Consider the following 17069-nt stretch of genomic DNA (forward strand, 5'->3'; position numbering starts at 1 on the left):
TGTTTCTTTTGTGTAGAATGCCTCTTCTGTTTCACCAGATGTTAAGCATTTTATAAGATAAATACTGCTCAGATTTATGTCCATTGATAAGTTCTATTTCACTTTTAGCAGTTGCTTCCTTGGTTTTAATTCTTTAATAAAACAAAACTTGAAGGAAAAAAGTAAAAATTATTAATTTAGATAGTATGTATGAGGCATATGGAAAGTGGGGACAATTGGATGTCGGCATAAGATTTCTTAAGAAATTGGCAATAACCTGCCAATTGTATGCCCAGTAGGAAACCTCCTCTATATTGTATTGAGCACAAGCCATGCCCAATATTAAGGGATGACCATGAACCCCATCTAATGAAAGATTTTTCTTTTTTATGTATTGACTTGATCTTTTGCCTGGTTATTCTTTTTGTTTCCCTACCTTATAATTTATAGAGATTAAGAAATGAACCAAGAGAAGTGTATGTATTGACATATTTATAAATATGGAGTGCAGAGCTTAGTAACATTTGATTTCAATCTCAAATACGCAAATGAATGGCTATGTTCTGAAAAAGGCTGGGTGCATGGGGCTCTTATTTTATCCGTACATGCAGAGAGATTGTTTCCTGACTGTGTTCCAAGTATACTCACATTTCCTCTTTTTTTTTTGTTCGTCTTGATGTCTAAAGCTAATATGGTTGTGCTGATAAACAAGAAAAAAAGGGTTATTCTCAAGGGAATGGACCAATAGATTACCCCTTACTCATAACCTACGAACAGAAAATTCCATGCAGGCTATTCAGTTGAACCTGCAATGCCGTTCAAGATATGCGTAAGCATAACGCCATGAATAAACGAACATTAAGTTTTTGGCGGGCATTGCAGAACGAACACCGTGCATCACCAAATTAACGGTCAAAAGAACAATAAACTTCGTCATTGCAATTTCAGACCCCTACCATTATGTTCTAATGTATCTGAGATTTAATTGCCAATACCTGTTATCCTCTTACATTAACCTTCGGAAATGCCTCTGGCTCTTCGATCAATCATATACATATCAAGTCTACCAACAAAGCATCCAGCGTATTTGGTTAACATGATTCGATCAGAGTCATCATTCCGATCCATTTCCCTTGTTTTTTATCTTCTTTTTTTTTAAAGCAAGCATTCCTCATGATCCATCATTTAATTGAATTTTCATTGTCATTCAAATCAAAACCGCACGAAGTAAAACCAGCTTGAACCTTTTGACAAGCAAACTCCTAATCTCGGACCACTGAAACAAACTTCCACATGTTCGACATCCCATGCAGCAACTGAACAGCATATCACAATACTCAGCACTCGTAGAAGGAAAGGATGGACCTAGCCACTGAGTTCTTGCCTTGTATCAAATGCGTATTCCATTTCCTTCAATTTCAGTTATCTATTCTGTGTTTAATTGGATACAAGTTACAGAAAATGGAAGCAAAATGGAAAAACAAGAAAGAAAGAAAGAAAGAAAGAAAGAAAAGGTGGAAAAACAGAGGTTACAAAACGAAATCAAAATCATAAACACTAGAAGAAAAATTACTTCAGCACTATACAAAAGTTCAGAAACCTACAGCCTGTACCGTTCACTGCAGCAACAGGTAGCATTCGCCAAGAGCCAGCTCAAGTCACTTGAATGAATTCATTTACTACAAAGTAACTTCATCATGAAGGGATCCGTCGACAGAGATTTCTTTCTCAAGTTCGTCGATCACAAGCTCGATATTCCTTTTGTAACTTGGCATGTAATGGTCGTTGATCATTGTCTGCGAGAGTCTCAATTTACCATACAATGACCTTGGTGTCAAGAAAATCCCAATCTTAGGCTCTGGTTCTGGGCTTTCCTCATCATGGTCGGCATTTACATCTTCGTCTGTTGTCTCGTCCGGAAGGATGGTCACTATGTGCATGATTTTTCCGGCAGGGTAGAACCTATGAACTTCCTTCGTTTCAGGGAGCACACCATTTGATGTGCTCTCAGCTACCTCAGCAGCAGCAGCAATCTCCTCCTCCTGTATTTCTTTCTCCACTTCAGCTTCCCCGTTCTCCCTTGGCCTGTACAACTCATTCTCAAGTTGTTGCCACAGCTCAACCTCAGTCATGCTTTCCTCCTTCCTACCATGACCCATGAGATCTTCACCATCACTGTCATTGTCATCATCCTCCACATCAGCAGCATGGGATGTTTCACAGGTACGAGAGCACTCAATTTCTGAAGTCCATCCTACACCCTCGGATGTGATGACCTCTGTGGTTTCCACAGTGGTGGTCCCAGTTAATGTCGCCAGAGGTTCAATAGTTTCAGTTGAAGTGGAGGATTCTCTGCCGTTTTCTTCTAATCTTATACCTGAGACAGACAATTTGTTGCGACGACGGGGCCCAATACATGACCATGATGATAGGCGGAGTGGTTGTCGAGTCCATGCAGCCTGAGCCACATGCCGAGCACTCCTCATCACGACCTGGACAACACATAAAAAAGCTGGATCATGATTCATAAAGGGGCAACAATCCACTAGTAGGAAGCCAACATAGCCAAAACGGTGCTATTCTTGAACATGGACGCTCAACTTTCCCATAAGCTACATTTGTTCTTTTGTTTGATCGTGCAATACCAACTGGCATCATCCACATTACAATCAAGCAGAAGGTAATCTGAATGTGGATCAACTACTGTTGAACATTTTCTAACCAACAATTCCATTCTTCATTGCAAACATAAATGTCAAATACATGAAAAATTGCATAATGCTTGGAAAAAAGTAAAGGATAGATGGTCCAGTGATCCCAGAATAAAGAACAAGGCACCAATAGATTAAGAAATTGAAGAAGCAAACCTGTGTTCCACTAGAAACTGGGCGTAGGATAGCACCAGCCCCAGCTACTCTTGCTCTAGCACTGGCAATTGATGGAAGTCTTGACCCGAGGGCAGTAGCAGAACGATAAACCGTACTCAGTATTCTTGTCTGCTCAATTTGACTTCGAAGGTCGTTCAGCCAAGCTGATGTTGTCACCTGTCCAATAATAAATATCTTGAATAAACAAAATTTAATTACTAAAAGAATTTCCAGATAACACCACTAATTGTTAAAACACAGTTGATAAAATATAGACATCTGATTGACAGGACAAGAATGGTAAAGGGATCAAAATTCCACTCAGATTATTATATTTTATAACCCCTGCTAATGTTTATGTTCTAAAACCCCATGATACCACTGCAGTAGCCACACATTCTGATATTTGGATTGATATATGATAACAAGTTTTCTTGTTTAAATGGGTGTAGTTAATCACAACAATACAAAAACATGTCACTTAGATTTTCTAAATCCACAAGCGAGCATTTCAGAAAATATTTGGTCAAACCAACATGAATAATCAAAGTTGTGCATATCTGGATTAGTCTGCCAGATACTGCTTATGAATACAAAAAAAAAAAAAAAGCATGCAAATGATTATTATAGACATTGTAGAACATATGATAACAGAGAAAGAAATATAGTACAGTGGCGAATTTGAACAGAAGGGCACGGATGAGAACAAGTATGCAGAAGCATGGACCAATGTTTAAGTGCCGGTGGCACAGGTGTGCTGGCCAGTGCATAGCACATGCTGTGCCAGTGCAAATACCAGTTTTGTGCCAAAACAAAAAATAAAAATAAAATAAAAATAAAAATAATTTCAGCAAAGAGATATTCAAAAAAAATTTATAGATGCTGCGCCGAATGCTGATACTAGCCTGGTGCAATATGTGCCGGTTGGCACAGCTGAAACTTGGATCCATGGCAAGGATGGTTGTAGACTCAGGACACACTCTGAAAGCCAGCTTTAGGACCCTATACTTTCGCTAGCAATTCTCTAAATGCTCATAACTACAATGAGACTTATTGGGCATGTTTTGCACAAAAGACAAAGTACTAGTTGACGAAAATAATGTCGCAACAAACACTATTTCAATTATGAAAAGGATGGCAAAAGTACTTATATTCAAAAATTAATCAGATTAAAAGAAAAAACACAAACTGCAATCTTTATAGGAATATGGGTCAAATCAAGTAGTTAGTGTTTCAAATTTTAGGGCATGATATTCTCTCAAGAAAGCATAATTCACTAGTTGTAAGTAGCCTATAGGGAAATAAGAGACACATTAAAATCTCTGTGAATGTTTAAAAAGCCCAATTTTGGTCAGGTGCAGGCACTTCTGGCTTGGTGGTCATGGGCCCAAACATTGAGGCCTGACCAGAATTTGGGCCTGGCCCGAGCAAGATCAAAATTAAATACACTCAGCTTGACCCAGCCAGATCTTTTAATTGATATATTTTTATTTATCCCATTCTAATCTCATTGAGGAGAGGCGAGAGGTTAGCAACCATTGTCTCCCCCCCCCCCCCCTCCTCCCTCCCTCCACCCTTTCTCCTGATTTCTCCCTCCTTTGCCCCTTCTCTCTCAGCACTGCAACCAGACAGAGCAGGCCCTCCAAGTACATCCACTCCAACCCCACCTCCCTCTCCCCCCACCCCCCTCCCCCTCTGACAGAACCATCATGAGGCATGACCCCATCCTTCTTTCTACCATTTCCACTAGAGCGGCAAACCTAGGGCATGGAGGTTAAGCCGAACTAGGTCGCACTCAAGCCAAGAGATTTAATGTTGCTGCCCAAGTTGTAGAGGTCTAGGTTAAAGCAAGGCAAATGGAATGGAGGTCACTGCATGACCAATTTTTTGGTATAGACAAGCCTACCCCCTTAGTTGACTCTGTTTGTTTAAATGCATCTTTAGCACTTGCGTACAATTGGACTCTTTAGTTCAATCTCACTCAATTTACAAACCAAAAATGTACCATCATTCTTCTTCAAGCATATGGCAAATATGATTTCACCTCAAACCTATTTTAAGTCACATTAAGATACCTATCAGAGGATGATGTCATACAAACATGCGTAAGTTTGACCATGAACAACCACCAATCCTCGGAACCATACTCAGGACCTAGCACTGGACCATCTCATTAAAGGCCCCTTGCTACAATTAATAATTGGTAGAGTTTTGGTTGTAGCCAAAGACTAGCCAAAGTTATGGATTCTCTAGCTAGTCACCTACAAAACATCACCCCATCTGTAAATGAGATCATAACAAATGTCGAATAAGATGAACCTCCGGCCTTTTTTGAATGAAAAGCTTCATAAATGTTAGCACACACTTCGGATTGCATACTTGGTCAATATTTTTTTATCAAATCTTCCAGTATTTTGAGGCACCTAGTATGCTACCTCCTCACTCTAAAGTTTAAACCCATGAAATTGAATGGCATCATCCTGGATTACACTCAGGGGCATACATGTCCATGGGTGCCCTGCATGCAGATGTGCAATTATAAATTATAATACACCCAAGATGTAAAAAGAGGACTTTATGCCCATTGCAAAATCAATGATCCAAGTTGGAAGAAAAAAATGTAAACCATCAAAATAAGATATACAAGGTATACAATGCCTATTTGTAAAGTATCATATGTTTTTATAATACACATCAAATGTAAGAGGAGGATTTTGCAATATGTGCAAAATCAACGATCCAAGTTGAAAAAAAAATCCTAAACTATTTAATGTGATCTATAAAATCTAAAATGCCTATGTACAAAATATCATATGTTTTAAAGACCCTTAGCCTATAGATCAAGTTATCCCACATATAGTTCTAGTGGCACAACACATGGTGCTGATTTTGGTGCACTATTCACGGGTGTAGGGGTCTTCAAAAGATATGATTTTTAGGCATTTTAGACCTTGGAGATCACATACATTGTTTAGGCTTTTTGTACATTGTGTTCATTTTGTGCACCTTAACCAAAAACATATGCTTTTTTTTTCACAATTTATATAACTAATTTTTCCACTGGGTGTAAATTCTTGCCTTTACACAAAAATATGCATGTACATAAGCATTATAAAATATTCCTCCAAGTTATAATGCAACCCTTAATGGTTCTGCCCCAAAAATAATTCACATGCAAATACGCAAAATCCACCTTTTTATAGGAAAAAATCCTCTTTTCCAATTATAACTAATGTGCGCAGCAGAACTCTCCATGTCTAAAAGACTCTTTGTTATATAAAAATGTTTAATCAGGTTAAAAATACAATAAATGCACTGCTTTAAATTCTTTCAAAACATATCAAATCGCAGAACAACAAATTGGCCTACCACACTTTCTCATTTTAAAAAGCTTAATTTTTTATTTTATTTTATTTTGTTTATTTTTTAAATTTTACTGCTGGGTTATGGGCCTTGTCCTGAAAGTTGCAAATATCCTTATTGACTAAACAGGCCTGCTGTGAAAGAAAATCTATTCTTCTCTTATAACAAAACATAGATTAATTAGAATAAAAAAAGTTATATCTAAATATCACCTCAGTTCGCAGATCGTCTACTGAAGCAGCTGAAAATGTTGGCACCAAATCAGCACCATTAATAACTGAAGTAATAAAGTGTGTGCCCGACTCAGCCAACTCCCATGTCATACAAGCAGCTGCATGTGCAATGAAAGTAATTAGTTGTTAAGATCATAATCACAAATTCAGAGGTCATGAACATTTGGTTAGAGGTGAATATTTGGAGTTCAAAAAAAATCCAGCAAATTTGTTGAAAAATCAGGAGTGTACATATAACCAAAAAATAGGGAATAGAACAAAAAAATACACTAAGAGCATCATTATATGGCATGAATAGTCCGTAATACAAAGATTTCTCAAATTAGCCTTGAATAACTTGTGAATAAATCATAAACTTGTGCATAATTTGTGGATAATTGAATGGTTCTGGTTTGATTTGTTTACAGAGTATAAACAGAATCATTTGGCCAAGGAGAAAACCAAGAATCAGTCTATAATGTTTCGAACTTGGATAATACTGTCATCATTCTAAAGATGATATTGAAAAAAAAAAAAAGTATTTTCAACATTATGCTTCTGTTCTAGGATTAGCATGATATGGTGTATATACTACACCAAAAATGCTAGTGATCTCTTTGTTATAGTAGGCCACTATAAGCAAGCAGTAGATCACACAAGGTAGTTTCTTGGTAATATGCAAGTAAATACAGATATAAACTTTGCATTCTGATAGACCAAATTATTATGACACTTAGATATGCATATCCGACTGCCCAATTCCTATGACCACAAGCATGATTACAAGTTCTATGAATAGTAAAGAACTAGTGTCACACGAAGAGATTACATCGTCATCTGTGAAAGATGCAATAACTGGAGACAGCTTCTTTAGAGGAAAACTAAGATTTGGACCCTCCTAGTTTCATGCACAATCTCTCCCACTTATCTTCCAAGCACATTGGCACTGGTGCTGACACTAACCACCATTTAAGTGTGACACAGCCTCAGAGAGGAGAATCAGAAAACATCAAACACTAATAGTCAGCATACAGGAATCAAGCCAGCCTTGTGTAACAGTTGTATGATTGTATCATTGTAATTGACAATAAGTTCAGAAATAATATCCAGAAAGAAGAAATGTCACCCCCAAATGTTGTAATCTGCAAGTTTATAGAACATCATCAATGATGGTAACAAGAGGTGAGAAAGTTGATTATGCCAGTACAAGGTTGGTCCTGAACCACATGTGATTAAATTTGTCAAGACCACATGTGAAGGTTGACTTTATGTGGGCAACAACACTTCCTTGATGGAATTTGTGGAGGTCGTTATCAGTTACCTCCTTAACTTGATAGGAGGACTTCTGAAAGCACAAGGAGAGAGACACAGAGCGATGCAAAATTACATTTAAATATAGTTAAAACAATTCTCTCAAAAAAGATGACATTCTGGACATACCCAACTCCATGAATTGATGAAGTCCCTGGACTCGCTTCAAAGGTGCTTTCTTTTATTCTCCTTAACTTGTGTTTCTTGTATGACTTCATGTGTCTAGGGCCTGTAACCCTCAATGTTTATTAACTATAGAGGGAGCTAATATGAGTGAAGGATAGGTATTCACCATACTTTGGAGGATGATATGGAATTTTTCCCCTAGAAGACTGAGAACCATCAGATTCACCATGTGAAAAGGGCACAACTAGGTGGAAGGTTGTCTTGTGCCGGATAGAGGCATACCAATCTAATAGATGAAAGAATGTGGATTGCATATAACTCATTTGATAAATGGCAAACCTTCGTGAGAGGCGGAAAGATGTGACATCCATGGGAGAGCAGTTGTCTTACATTCTATGCACAAGAGTAAACAGAAAGCACACAAAATAAAAATGATAATGCACAGGCAGAAAAAAGGAGAGAAAAAAGAAAAGTTAATTTTCTCCTTTTCTCTTACAAGATATGCTTCAAGCTAGCTATTCTACTTGCTGAGAAAGGGCTCTTTACCTTCCTTCTAGATAGGACTTGTATCAATAAGTTTGCTCTTCTTAGGCTTCTCTTTAGCCATATAACTTCTTCAGTATAGAATGTAGAGGTTTGGACCTTGTTATATTAAATATTGAGATACTAAAATGAAAGTTTTCTTCTTGACCTTGGCCTGGCTCTCAGCTAAAACTAGAGGCACCACCTTTACAAGGGAATCTCTTGCCTACTGCTTATAGATAAAAGACCAAACCAAAACAGGCTTAGTTACTTAGTAGCACCAATTCTCAAAGGCAATGGTTTCATCCACCTTCGACTTGTAACTGGAGGCACAATACTGCACCCTCTAATTTAAAACAGGGCATAAAATATGGCTTTGTCAGCCAACTCAATGGACCAAAGTCAGTCTTACCCAGATATTTGGTACTAGCACCAAGAGTCCAAGTATTCCAAAGTGTTTTACACCAACTTCCAAGAGATCTAACATGGTGACAATTCCATCCAATACAAATATATGAAACCATTAAGACAATAAAACATCAAATCAAATTGATTACTAATTAGTTGGCTTGCCCCCACGCAAATATTACAATTAAAAAAGACAGATGTGTCACTTTGGTGCTTAAATATTTTTAGTACTAGAAAAATAAGTGCAAACTTAAGTATTATCACATGCATAAAAAACTCTTTACAGGACATTCTGTGACAACGATTGAAATAAGGATGGTCTATTTTCTGGGTACCAAATACCATGATGATATGCTCAGGCATCCAGTGTTGTAAATCCACAGATCTTAAAAATGAAGTGGCTCGGTAACAAACCTGTGACATGACAATGGTTTCAGAAGCCTACGCTATCAAACCATTAAACCAAAACTATTGTCATCTCAAGATAACCAGACACAAAACTTTACACAGACATAGCATCTCTATGAGCATGCACAAAATGTAGTGCTGATCTGACACTGCATTTGATTTGTTGGTTCGACTGTATGAAGTGGTCAACAGATCCCAGCCCATATGATGTACTCATATTGATGCCTATTTGAATGCACCTTTGCATATAAAGTCCACCTAATTATCATATATTACTCATTTATCATTCAACAGATGTTTAAAGCACATTAAATGTAAAGAGCTAATTTTATGGTGGTTGTCACTTAAAAACCTTCTGTTATGGCTAATATATAAATTCCAGAAAGAAACGTAAGTTTCTTCCTAGTGATTGTTTTACGTAAATTGTCTACAACCATATGGTCCATCAAAAATAAATTTGATGAAATAAAAAGAAGGGATGTATTGAATTAGTTGTTATCATGCTTATAGTGGACAAAAGGGAAATGAATATACGTCCTAGTAGCCATAGGTTTCTTTCTAATTTTATTTATTAGTTAAATTATGTAAGATGCTTCAACTACTTATGTCCATTAATTATAACTCTTTAAAGTCAAATAATGCAACTAAAGAGATGGAACAAGGACACCATGGTTAATTCAAGTTCAAAGAACTATCAAGGAAGATAGCTGAGAGGCAAATAACAAAAATAATTAAGAAAAGAATGCCCAATGATCTATATAAGAACTGTACTTAGCAAATAGCATATAGCTAAACAAAATAAAATATAAATCCTTTGCAAATTAGTTGTATTCAGATTACAGCCATAGCCATCCATCATGTAATAATAAAAATACTATAGGTTTCATAATGTTAACCCTTGTGGCTGAAATAAAGCTTTTAACTTTTTAAGTTATAGAATTAATGATTTGGGAAATGTAAGCTGAACAAAATGCTGAAAGAGCCTCAGGACAAACCTGGAGCAAATGTAACACAAGTAGTGGTGGCAAACTCCTGCTGCTCCCGCAAAACATATGTTAAAATGGCTGCTGTGCCTCCACCAAGTGAGTGCCCAACAATCTAAGCAGATTTTCATAAAAACAAATCAGTGAAAGAACAATAAGGTACAACAGCATCTCCAGTAACAGTCTATTAATCAAAATATTGCAGAATGATATTAGTTCAGATTTATAGTAGAATTCAAAAATGGGAGCGTTTGCAGACTCATAAAAATAGTAAAGTAGGTAAAAATTGCTACAGATAATAGAAAAGAAAAATACAGTAAATAAAAACATGAAATTGCATATATAATTACATGCTTAACAAGTTTTCCGTGCCAGACTCTGAACCACTACTTCAGATATTTAACATCAAATTAAATTAAAGATTTCCTCAAAGATGTCATGCTACAAAGGAAAGTAAAAGAAAAACAGAAGCAGGGACAGCAGAAACTCTAGATCATAGCTTACTTTTAGTTTGTAATCAGGATATTCATGTAGTGCTTGCGCAAGACAAGGAGTTGCAAGTTTTGCAATCCACCGGGCAGCTGCAACCATTCCACAGTGTGCATAGCCTAAAACTACATCACTGACACCACCTTGATGTACAACGGTATGATGGAATGGTACAACTGCACCAGTTGCAGCTGTCAAAGTATCTCTGATGCTATGGGTTCCCCTAATCAACAGCAGAATACATTTTGTACTTTTGTCAACTAAAATTGTAAATGCTGGCTTCAATATCTGCAAAAATATAAAACAAAACAAACTATAAATATGAAGTCAGGAGAAGTTACTTCTTAAAAATATAGAGAATCATAGATACATATATATACGTACATGCCAACAAACATACATACATACATGCGAATATACATATATATTTCATTTTTTAAAAATGACAATTTATTGCATCGAATAACAGGGGAGAAAAAACTTTCCAAACTTCAAAAGTAAGAGCTGGTCATTACTCACTCCTGCTTTAGGCTCCTGGAATAGAACATCTTCTTGAGAGTAACCAGTGACCTCCAAGAATGTTGGGAATGGCTTTTTTGAAAAATGCCAGCAAAGAGTCAACAAATTTAAAAGATATTTTAGTTCAGCAATAACTGATGCTCCTTGAAGCTGTATACTCTCCTTTCCAGCATATATCCTAGCTACATGTAAGCTTCCCTGCAAGATATATATATATATATATAAGGTTGAGGTGTAAAAATGTTCACAAAACCTGGTTACAAAATACAACATAAGCTACACAATGAAGAATATTTTGCTCGCAAAAAGAACATGACAAACACTCCAAAACCATAAATTCAGTTTTCTGTTTAGCATGAGGATAAGCATGGTTGATACCTGGCACATAAGTGCACCTGGATACTTTAATGTAGAGAATAACATTAACAGAAAACCTATCAATGACCTACTTCCTCTTGAGCTTCTTGAGAATGAGACCAAAAGCCCAATATTGAGAGGATTTGCAAATATATCAGGTCAGAAGCAAATGCACCACCCAGATAGTGCACCTTTCATGCTCATAAAATCTATATTATCCAACCTCAAACTTGTAAATTGTCCTTACCAAACGTGCACGACAATAAAAAAATTTGCAATGCAGCTTCATTTCATAAATATATGGCTAGTGTTACAAAGCACTATCTGGTGCAAATTATATTCCTACTGTAAATAGGGGTGATAGGCATGGCATATCAAATAATAAAAGAAATGTATATGTATTTGCCAACTGGACATAAAAACTTTGGGGAATGTATTAGGTCAAAATTCAGCACAAGTAGCATCTGGTGCAAGCCACATTTGCTAGTCACAAACAATGGGCCTGATATACGAAAACTTGATGAAGGAATAAGTATTTTTCTTGTCAAACGGCTACAAAAAAAATTGGCATGTGTTCTGTGCAAGTTATTTGAGAGAATAACAAGGAGTAACGAGGAGTAAATAGGAGCTAGTCTTTGCAAATATAAGTTCGATATCTGTCGCTTCTACTTTGTGAAAAGAATCTAAATAATTAGAAGAAAGGTTATGTTCAATATTATAAACAGAGACAGTCATGTTATGGAATGCCTAATCAATGATGTATCTCTTAAAGGCCTTCCTAGTCTATGAAGTTTGGAGTTAATCTGTTTAAGAACAGGTGCTTCTTGCAGGCATATACTCAACCAAAGGATGGTACAGCGAACCCATTTTTGAATTAACATCTGTGCAAAAGAATAGATCCCCAATTTGCTTTTTCTCTTTTGATGCCTTATCCTCCTACTGAACATAACAGATAAATACTTTCCACAAATATCTACCAAATCATACAACTCTACAACAGTATGTCAGTTAATGACAATATGCAGTCCAGGGTACAAAAGAACTTGTGACGTGACTCCTCCAATGGATGCATGCGGCTAAAAAGATGGTTGACAGATATCCTTGTAGAATATATTTATGCCAAACAATTATTAGCACAAATATTAGCCTTATGGTTAAAAGCACTGATAAGACTGTCAAACAATCCCTCAGCCGTTGTAACGTGACCTACGGTGTTTGTTGTCATTTCAGCTACAGAATCAGAACTCGCTAGATCTTGGTAATCTTACATGTCTGTTTTCTGTCAAATAAGATAGATATGAAAATTCAAAAGATAAGTTTCGAACTGAAGAAAGTTATAGAGGGATTACATTTAATCTCATAAAGTACTTTCCTCTTTCTCAAAACCCAATTTATCAGTTAAAGTCAGTGCACTAATTGGTGTCATTTCAGGCCTTCGATTCTTGACTTCCTTTCCTAGAACCATCTGGAGGCAACAGTTGAAAAGAGAATAGACAATTGATTTTCATGGGAACTACAAAGACTGCATAGGCCCTTCCAACATTTAAGTTCTCATAATGAATATTTTTCTTATCCTTTAAAACCAAATTTACTGAATTTAAGATGACTTAAGAGAAAGGTAATTCAAGTGAAATCATCCCTTGGACAGATAAGGAAAAGGAACTATCAGAACTTTTTTCCTTTTAAGAAACACTGAACATTCTCTATGGCAGGGGATTTCTTCTGCTTCATGCATGGAGGATGTTTAAGGTCTTGCAAACTAATTATACCTTCAATAAGTACCCTCTTTTCCCACCCATCATAAAGGAAGAAGTCTCCTGCTTATTTTTCTCTTTCAAGTTTCAAGATAACATTCTCACTTCTCTTTTCTCATAACAGAATGTATAGAAAACAGGACTCAGTCCTCCTGAGCCTTAGCCTAATAAATAAGCTACAAAACAAGCTTAAAGTAACCTTCTTTTCTTTAATTAACAAAAAAAAAAGAGATAGTAGGAAAAAAGCATGACAAACATGGCAAAAGAAAAATATATAAGTTATGATGTTTTTCAGAATATATATAAAGTTAATTTTCATAATAACTTGCTCATAGTTTGCTCCTACCACAGATACCTAGCACTCTCAATTGGTACATCAATCTTTCATGAGAAATAACACATAATTATTCATAAATATATTATATGCTATCAGATAAAACTACAATAGGAATGTTTTATAGAGTTGAGATAAGTTCAAAATACAACAAGCCAAACCTGAGCAAACCAAAGCTAAACTTCGCTCAGCTTGTTTACAACCCAAAATAAAAGGAGTGCTCCATAAAGTTGGGAACCATCACTTTACAAGTTTAAATTAAAAAGGATTTAATCAAGTAAATAATCATCTTGGCATTCTTCTTCATAATGGTAAGCCAGAACCCAAGTATATAGTTCATATTTCAAACTATAAAAAGAAAAAAAAAACACGAAGATCAGAGGAACAATTAGTTAAAAATATTGAATAACCACCGAGAATACCTTGGTATATCAAAATGCATCTAAGGGAAAGTGAATGTTCAACATAGCTTATAAACACAATTATGGTATAAAATTCTGTCCTATTATCTAAGGGAAAGTGAATTTCATACCCCGTGTAATGTACTTTCAGTGGCTTATTTCTTACTTCAGAAACAATTATGGTATAAAATTCTGTCCTATTATCTTCTTGCAATTCTTCATGCAACATGGGGAACTTTCATCAGACTCATCTAAAAGTTGTAATCAACTCAGCAGAGTACACTAACAAAATTTTCCTATACAGCTTATAATTAAATTTCTTCAAATAAAATAAGGGCAACAACTGTAAAGCAAAATACTGAAGTAGCATCATCTGTCTCAGATTAAATTCCATTTAATCGAATAAAACAGTTCATAAGTTCTCAATAAACTTTCTTTGCACAACACAAACAGATGTACTAATGATTACCTGCCTCTTTAAGAGAAAACTGATGCCAAAAGCCAGATCTCCTATAGGCCATTTACCCAAGGTCTCAGAGTAAGTGAACCTAAGTGTCTCTGACAAGGTTGATATAGTCTCCAACCACGTTGCAGGGGCCTGTGCCGGCCTATGAGACAACCGATTCCTTTTGAGGAGAGTAGATTTGGACCCATCACCACCATTTTCACATTCACCATCATCTTGAGACCGTTCAGCCTGTAATCTCCGACTCAATGTGTAGTAAAGAAGAGCAGCAGCACCCGCTGCAGTTGCCATGGTCGCCGTCGCCATCTTGTTCAAGAATCAGTACAAAGCGATCTACGAGCCATCATTTCAGCATAACAATTAGCGGACAAGAGGAGCAAAAATAGATCTTTATCCACCAAATCTCCCAAATTCTGTCATGAAGGACAATATTTGGTGACAAATTGATTTCTCGGAGCAAGGACGATGATACTCTCTATATTTTCACATAATTTGAAAAACTAATAGTAATGGAATGCAGGAAACCACTTTTATCCAAGAAAAAGCAGATTATAACTCTTTTATTAAAAAAGAAAAAAATCTTTCTTGATTACCAGACACGATTCTCTACCGTATCAAACGTAATCACACCAAATTCCACCAAAATAAAAATACCCGGAAACGAACAATTATCAACAAAAACCCCGACCTCGACAACTCTCAAGGATCGAACCCGGCCAAACCATAACAATAATCTGACCTTCACGCATCAAAATGTCCGCAGAAACCCTAAAAAAAGAAGGGAAGAGGTTCGACACGTACCTGAGATCAACTTCGGCGGCACTCAAAGGATTGAGGAGATCTACGTGAAGAAGAAAAAGAAGAAGAAGAAGAAGAAAGAAAGAAAGAATCGGCGAGAGGATTTATATATTTATGTATATGGTTTTTTTCTCTCTCTCTTTTTTTTCCTTCTAAAAATCGCATGAGAGGTTCCTTTCGTAATCCTTGCTTTCCCTTTTCCGGGCAGCGGTTCCGGGACCCGGGTACCTTCAGCGAGATCCCTCGCGTCATTCAACGCGGGGCCTACTAGACCGGGCGAGAACGAGAACCGGCGGTCAACGGCAAGCAGAAGCCGCTCTGGCGGTGGGGTTAGATTTGCCGGACGGTTTTCTGAATCCGGTTCGGGGCAGATGTCACAGTAACATCCCAAATCTATCTCATCAGAACCGGCGGCTCAACTGCCTTAAAAATATGATTTCTTTTTAAAAAAAAATAATATTTTAAAAATGTTTTTCCTGTAATATGTGTTCCTTAAATTATACATTATTAATAAATAATTCCAGTAACAAATGCGGGTCGAAAATTGGGACGGATAACTCAACATTATTAATATATATACATTATTATACATTATCAATATATATATTTATGAAGATAAATTAAGATAGGAATATCTACAAAGTTATGTTTGATTTGTTTTGAAAAACTTGGACCACTAGAATTGAAACCCAAACCTCTCTCAAATAAAGATGAATTTTAACCAGTTGAACCAAGGCACATATATGGTTCATACTTTATGCGCATATATCTTTTTTTATAAAAGTAGGGGGAAAAGAGAACGATAAAAAAAAATGGAGAGTTATTATGTGTGAATTCTTCTCTCACTTTAATGACATGGGCTCCTGAGATATTTATTTTTGAAGATAAAACTTTTAGCTATGATAATTATCTAGAGGGTGGAGTTTAACTTCATTTTATGTAGTGAAAATAGATGAATCAAAAAGTTGCCTCATTGGCTAGAACAAATAAATTCATATAAAAATGTAATTTTATTTATTTTTTTTGAAAAAATACACTCATATTTATGTTTTTTAAGGAGAAATGAATTGCACTAGCTAATAATTTATATGAAGAATTTTTTTTTTTGGTACAACAGTTGGCTCTTTTTTTTTTTTTCAAGCTTTCAGACTAGCCTTTTTGAAAGCAATGATATTGACATTTTGTCGAACCAAAGGCATACCAATTGGAAGTATAACTTGCTTGATTCAAGAGAATATATACCTGGTATTACATTTACCTATGGCAGCATGGACAATAATTGATGAGAATATTGATACCAGCTGCACGGTTGCAGTCATTTTCCCACAAAATTAAACTTCATAAAACGTCGAACTCCATTATACTGGAAGCCCATAGGAAAGAGAACTCGAAAGGGGAGCTTTGATACCTATTTCTTTTCAGTACAGTTTCTTTAGTCCTTTACGCCACCATCAATCCCTTCCCTGGTCTTTCCATCAACTTTTTTTTTTTGTTTGTGTTAACTTCATCTTAAAACTATCCTTTCACGATACTATCATAACCCTTTTCAATATATAAAAGAGCTCATGTAACACAACTGAGACCGGCGAGGGGTATCGCTGATGAAGTTGGTGAACGAAACATACTACTTTACGTTCTAACCAAAAAAAAAATCCTACTGCACATATCCGCTTTGGCTGTTCTGCCATCAACGTCATACGATTCAAACTTAATTTCGGTGTGGTTCAAGCAATCTACATTTCGTGATTCCAACAGAAAAATCCCAACCATTT

The 17069-nt window shown here is 36.2% G+C and overlaps 1 protein-coding gene across 2 annotated transcripts; it reads right to left on the bottom strand.

Annotated features, from left to right (window-relative positions):
• Window positions 1-1364: 1364 nt before the first annotated feature.
• On the bottom strand, window positions 1365-15661 carry LOC103709338 (Alpha/Beta hydrolase fold-containing protein). Of its 2 annotated transcripts, none has more exons than XM_008794638.5 (8): window positions 15301-15661; window positions 14503-14832; window positions 11188-11385; window positions 10684-10956; window positions 10192-10294; window positions 6422-6540; window positions 2847-3023; window positions 1365-2471 (listed from the first exon to the last, which is right to left on the bottom strand). In XM_008794638.5, exons 2-8 carry the CDS (start codon window positions 14803-14805, stop codon window positions 1659-1661), a joined length of 1986 nt encoding a protein of 661 aa, XP_008792860.3. In that variant the 5' UTR covers window positions 14806-14832; window positions 15301-15661; the 3' UTR covers window positions 1365-1658. The 2 variants fall into 2 exon arrangements, with proteins under 2 accessions (XP_008792860.3, XP_008792859.3); XM_008794637.5 differs by having other exon boundaries at window positions 14503-14912; window positions 15301-15503.
• Window positions 15662-17069: the final 1408 nt, after the last annotated feature.

This window comes from Phoenix dactylifera, chromosome 5 (assembly GCF_051530095.1).
Source record: "Phoenix dactylifera cultivar Ajwa chromosome 5, Ajwa_hap1_PhDact_Kaust_v1.1, whole genome shotgun sequence".
Classification (NCBI taxonomy): Eukaryota; Viridiplantae; Streptophyta; class Magnoliopsida; order Arecales; family Arecaceae; genus Phoenix; species Phoenix dactylifera.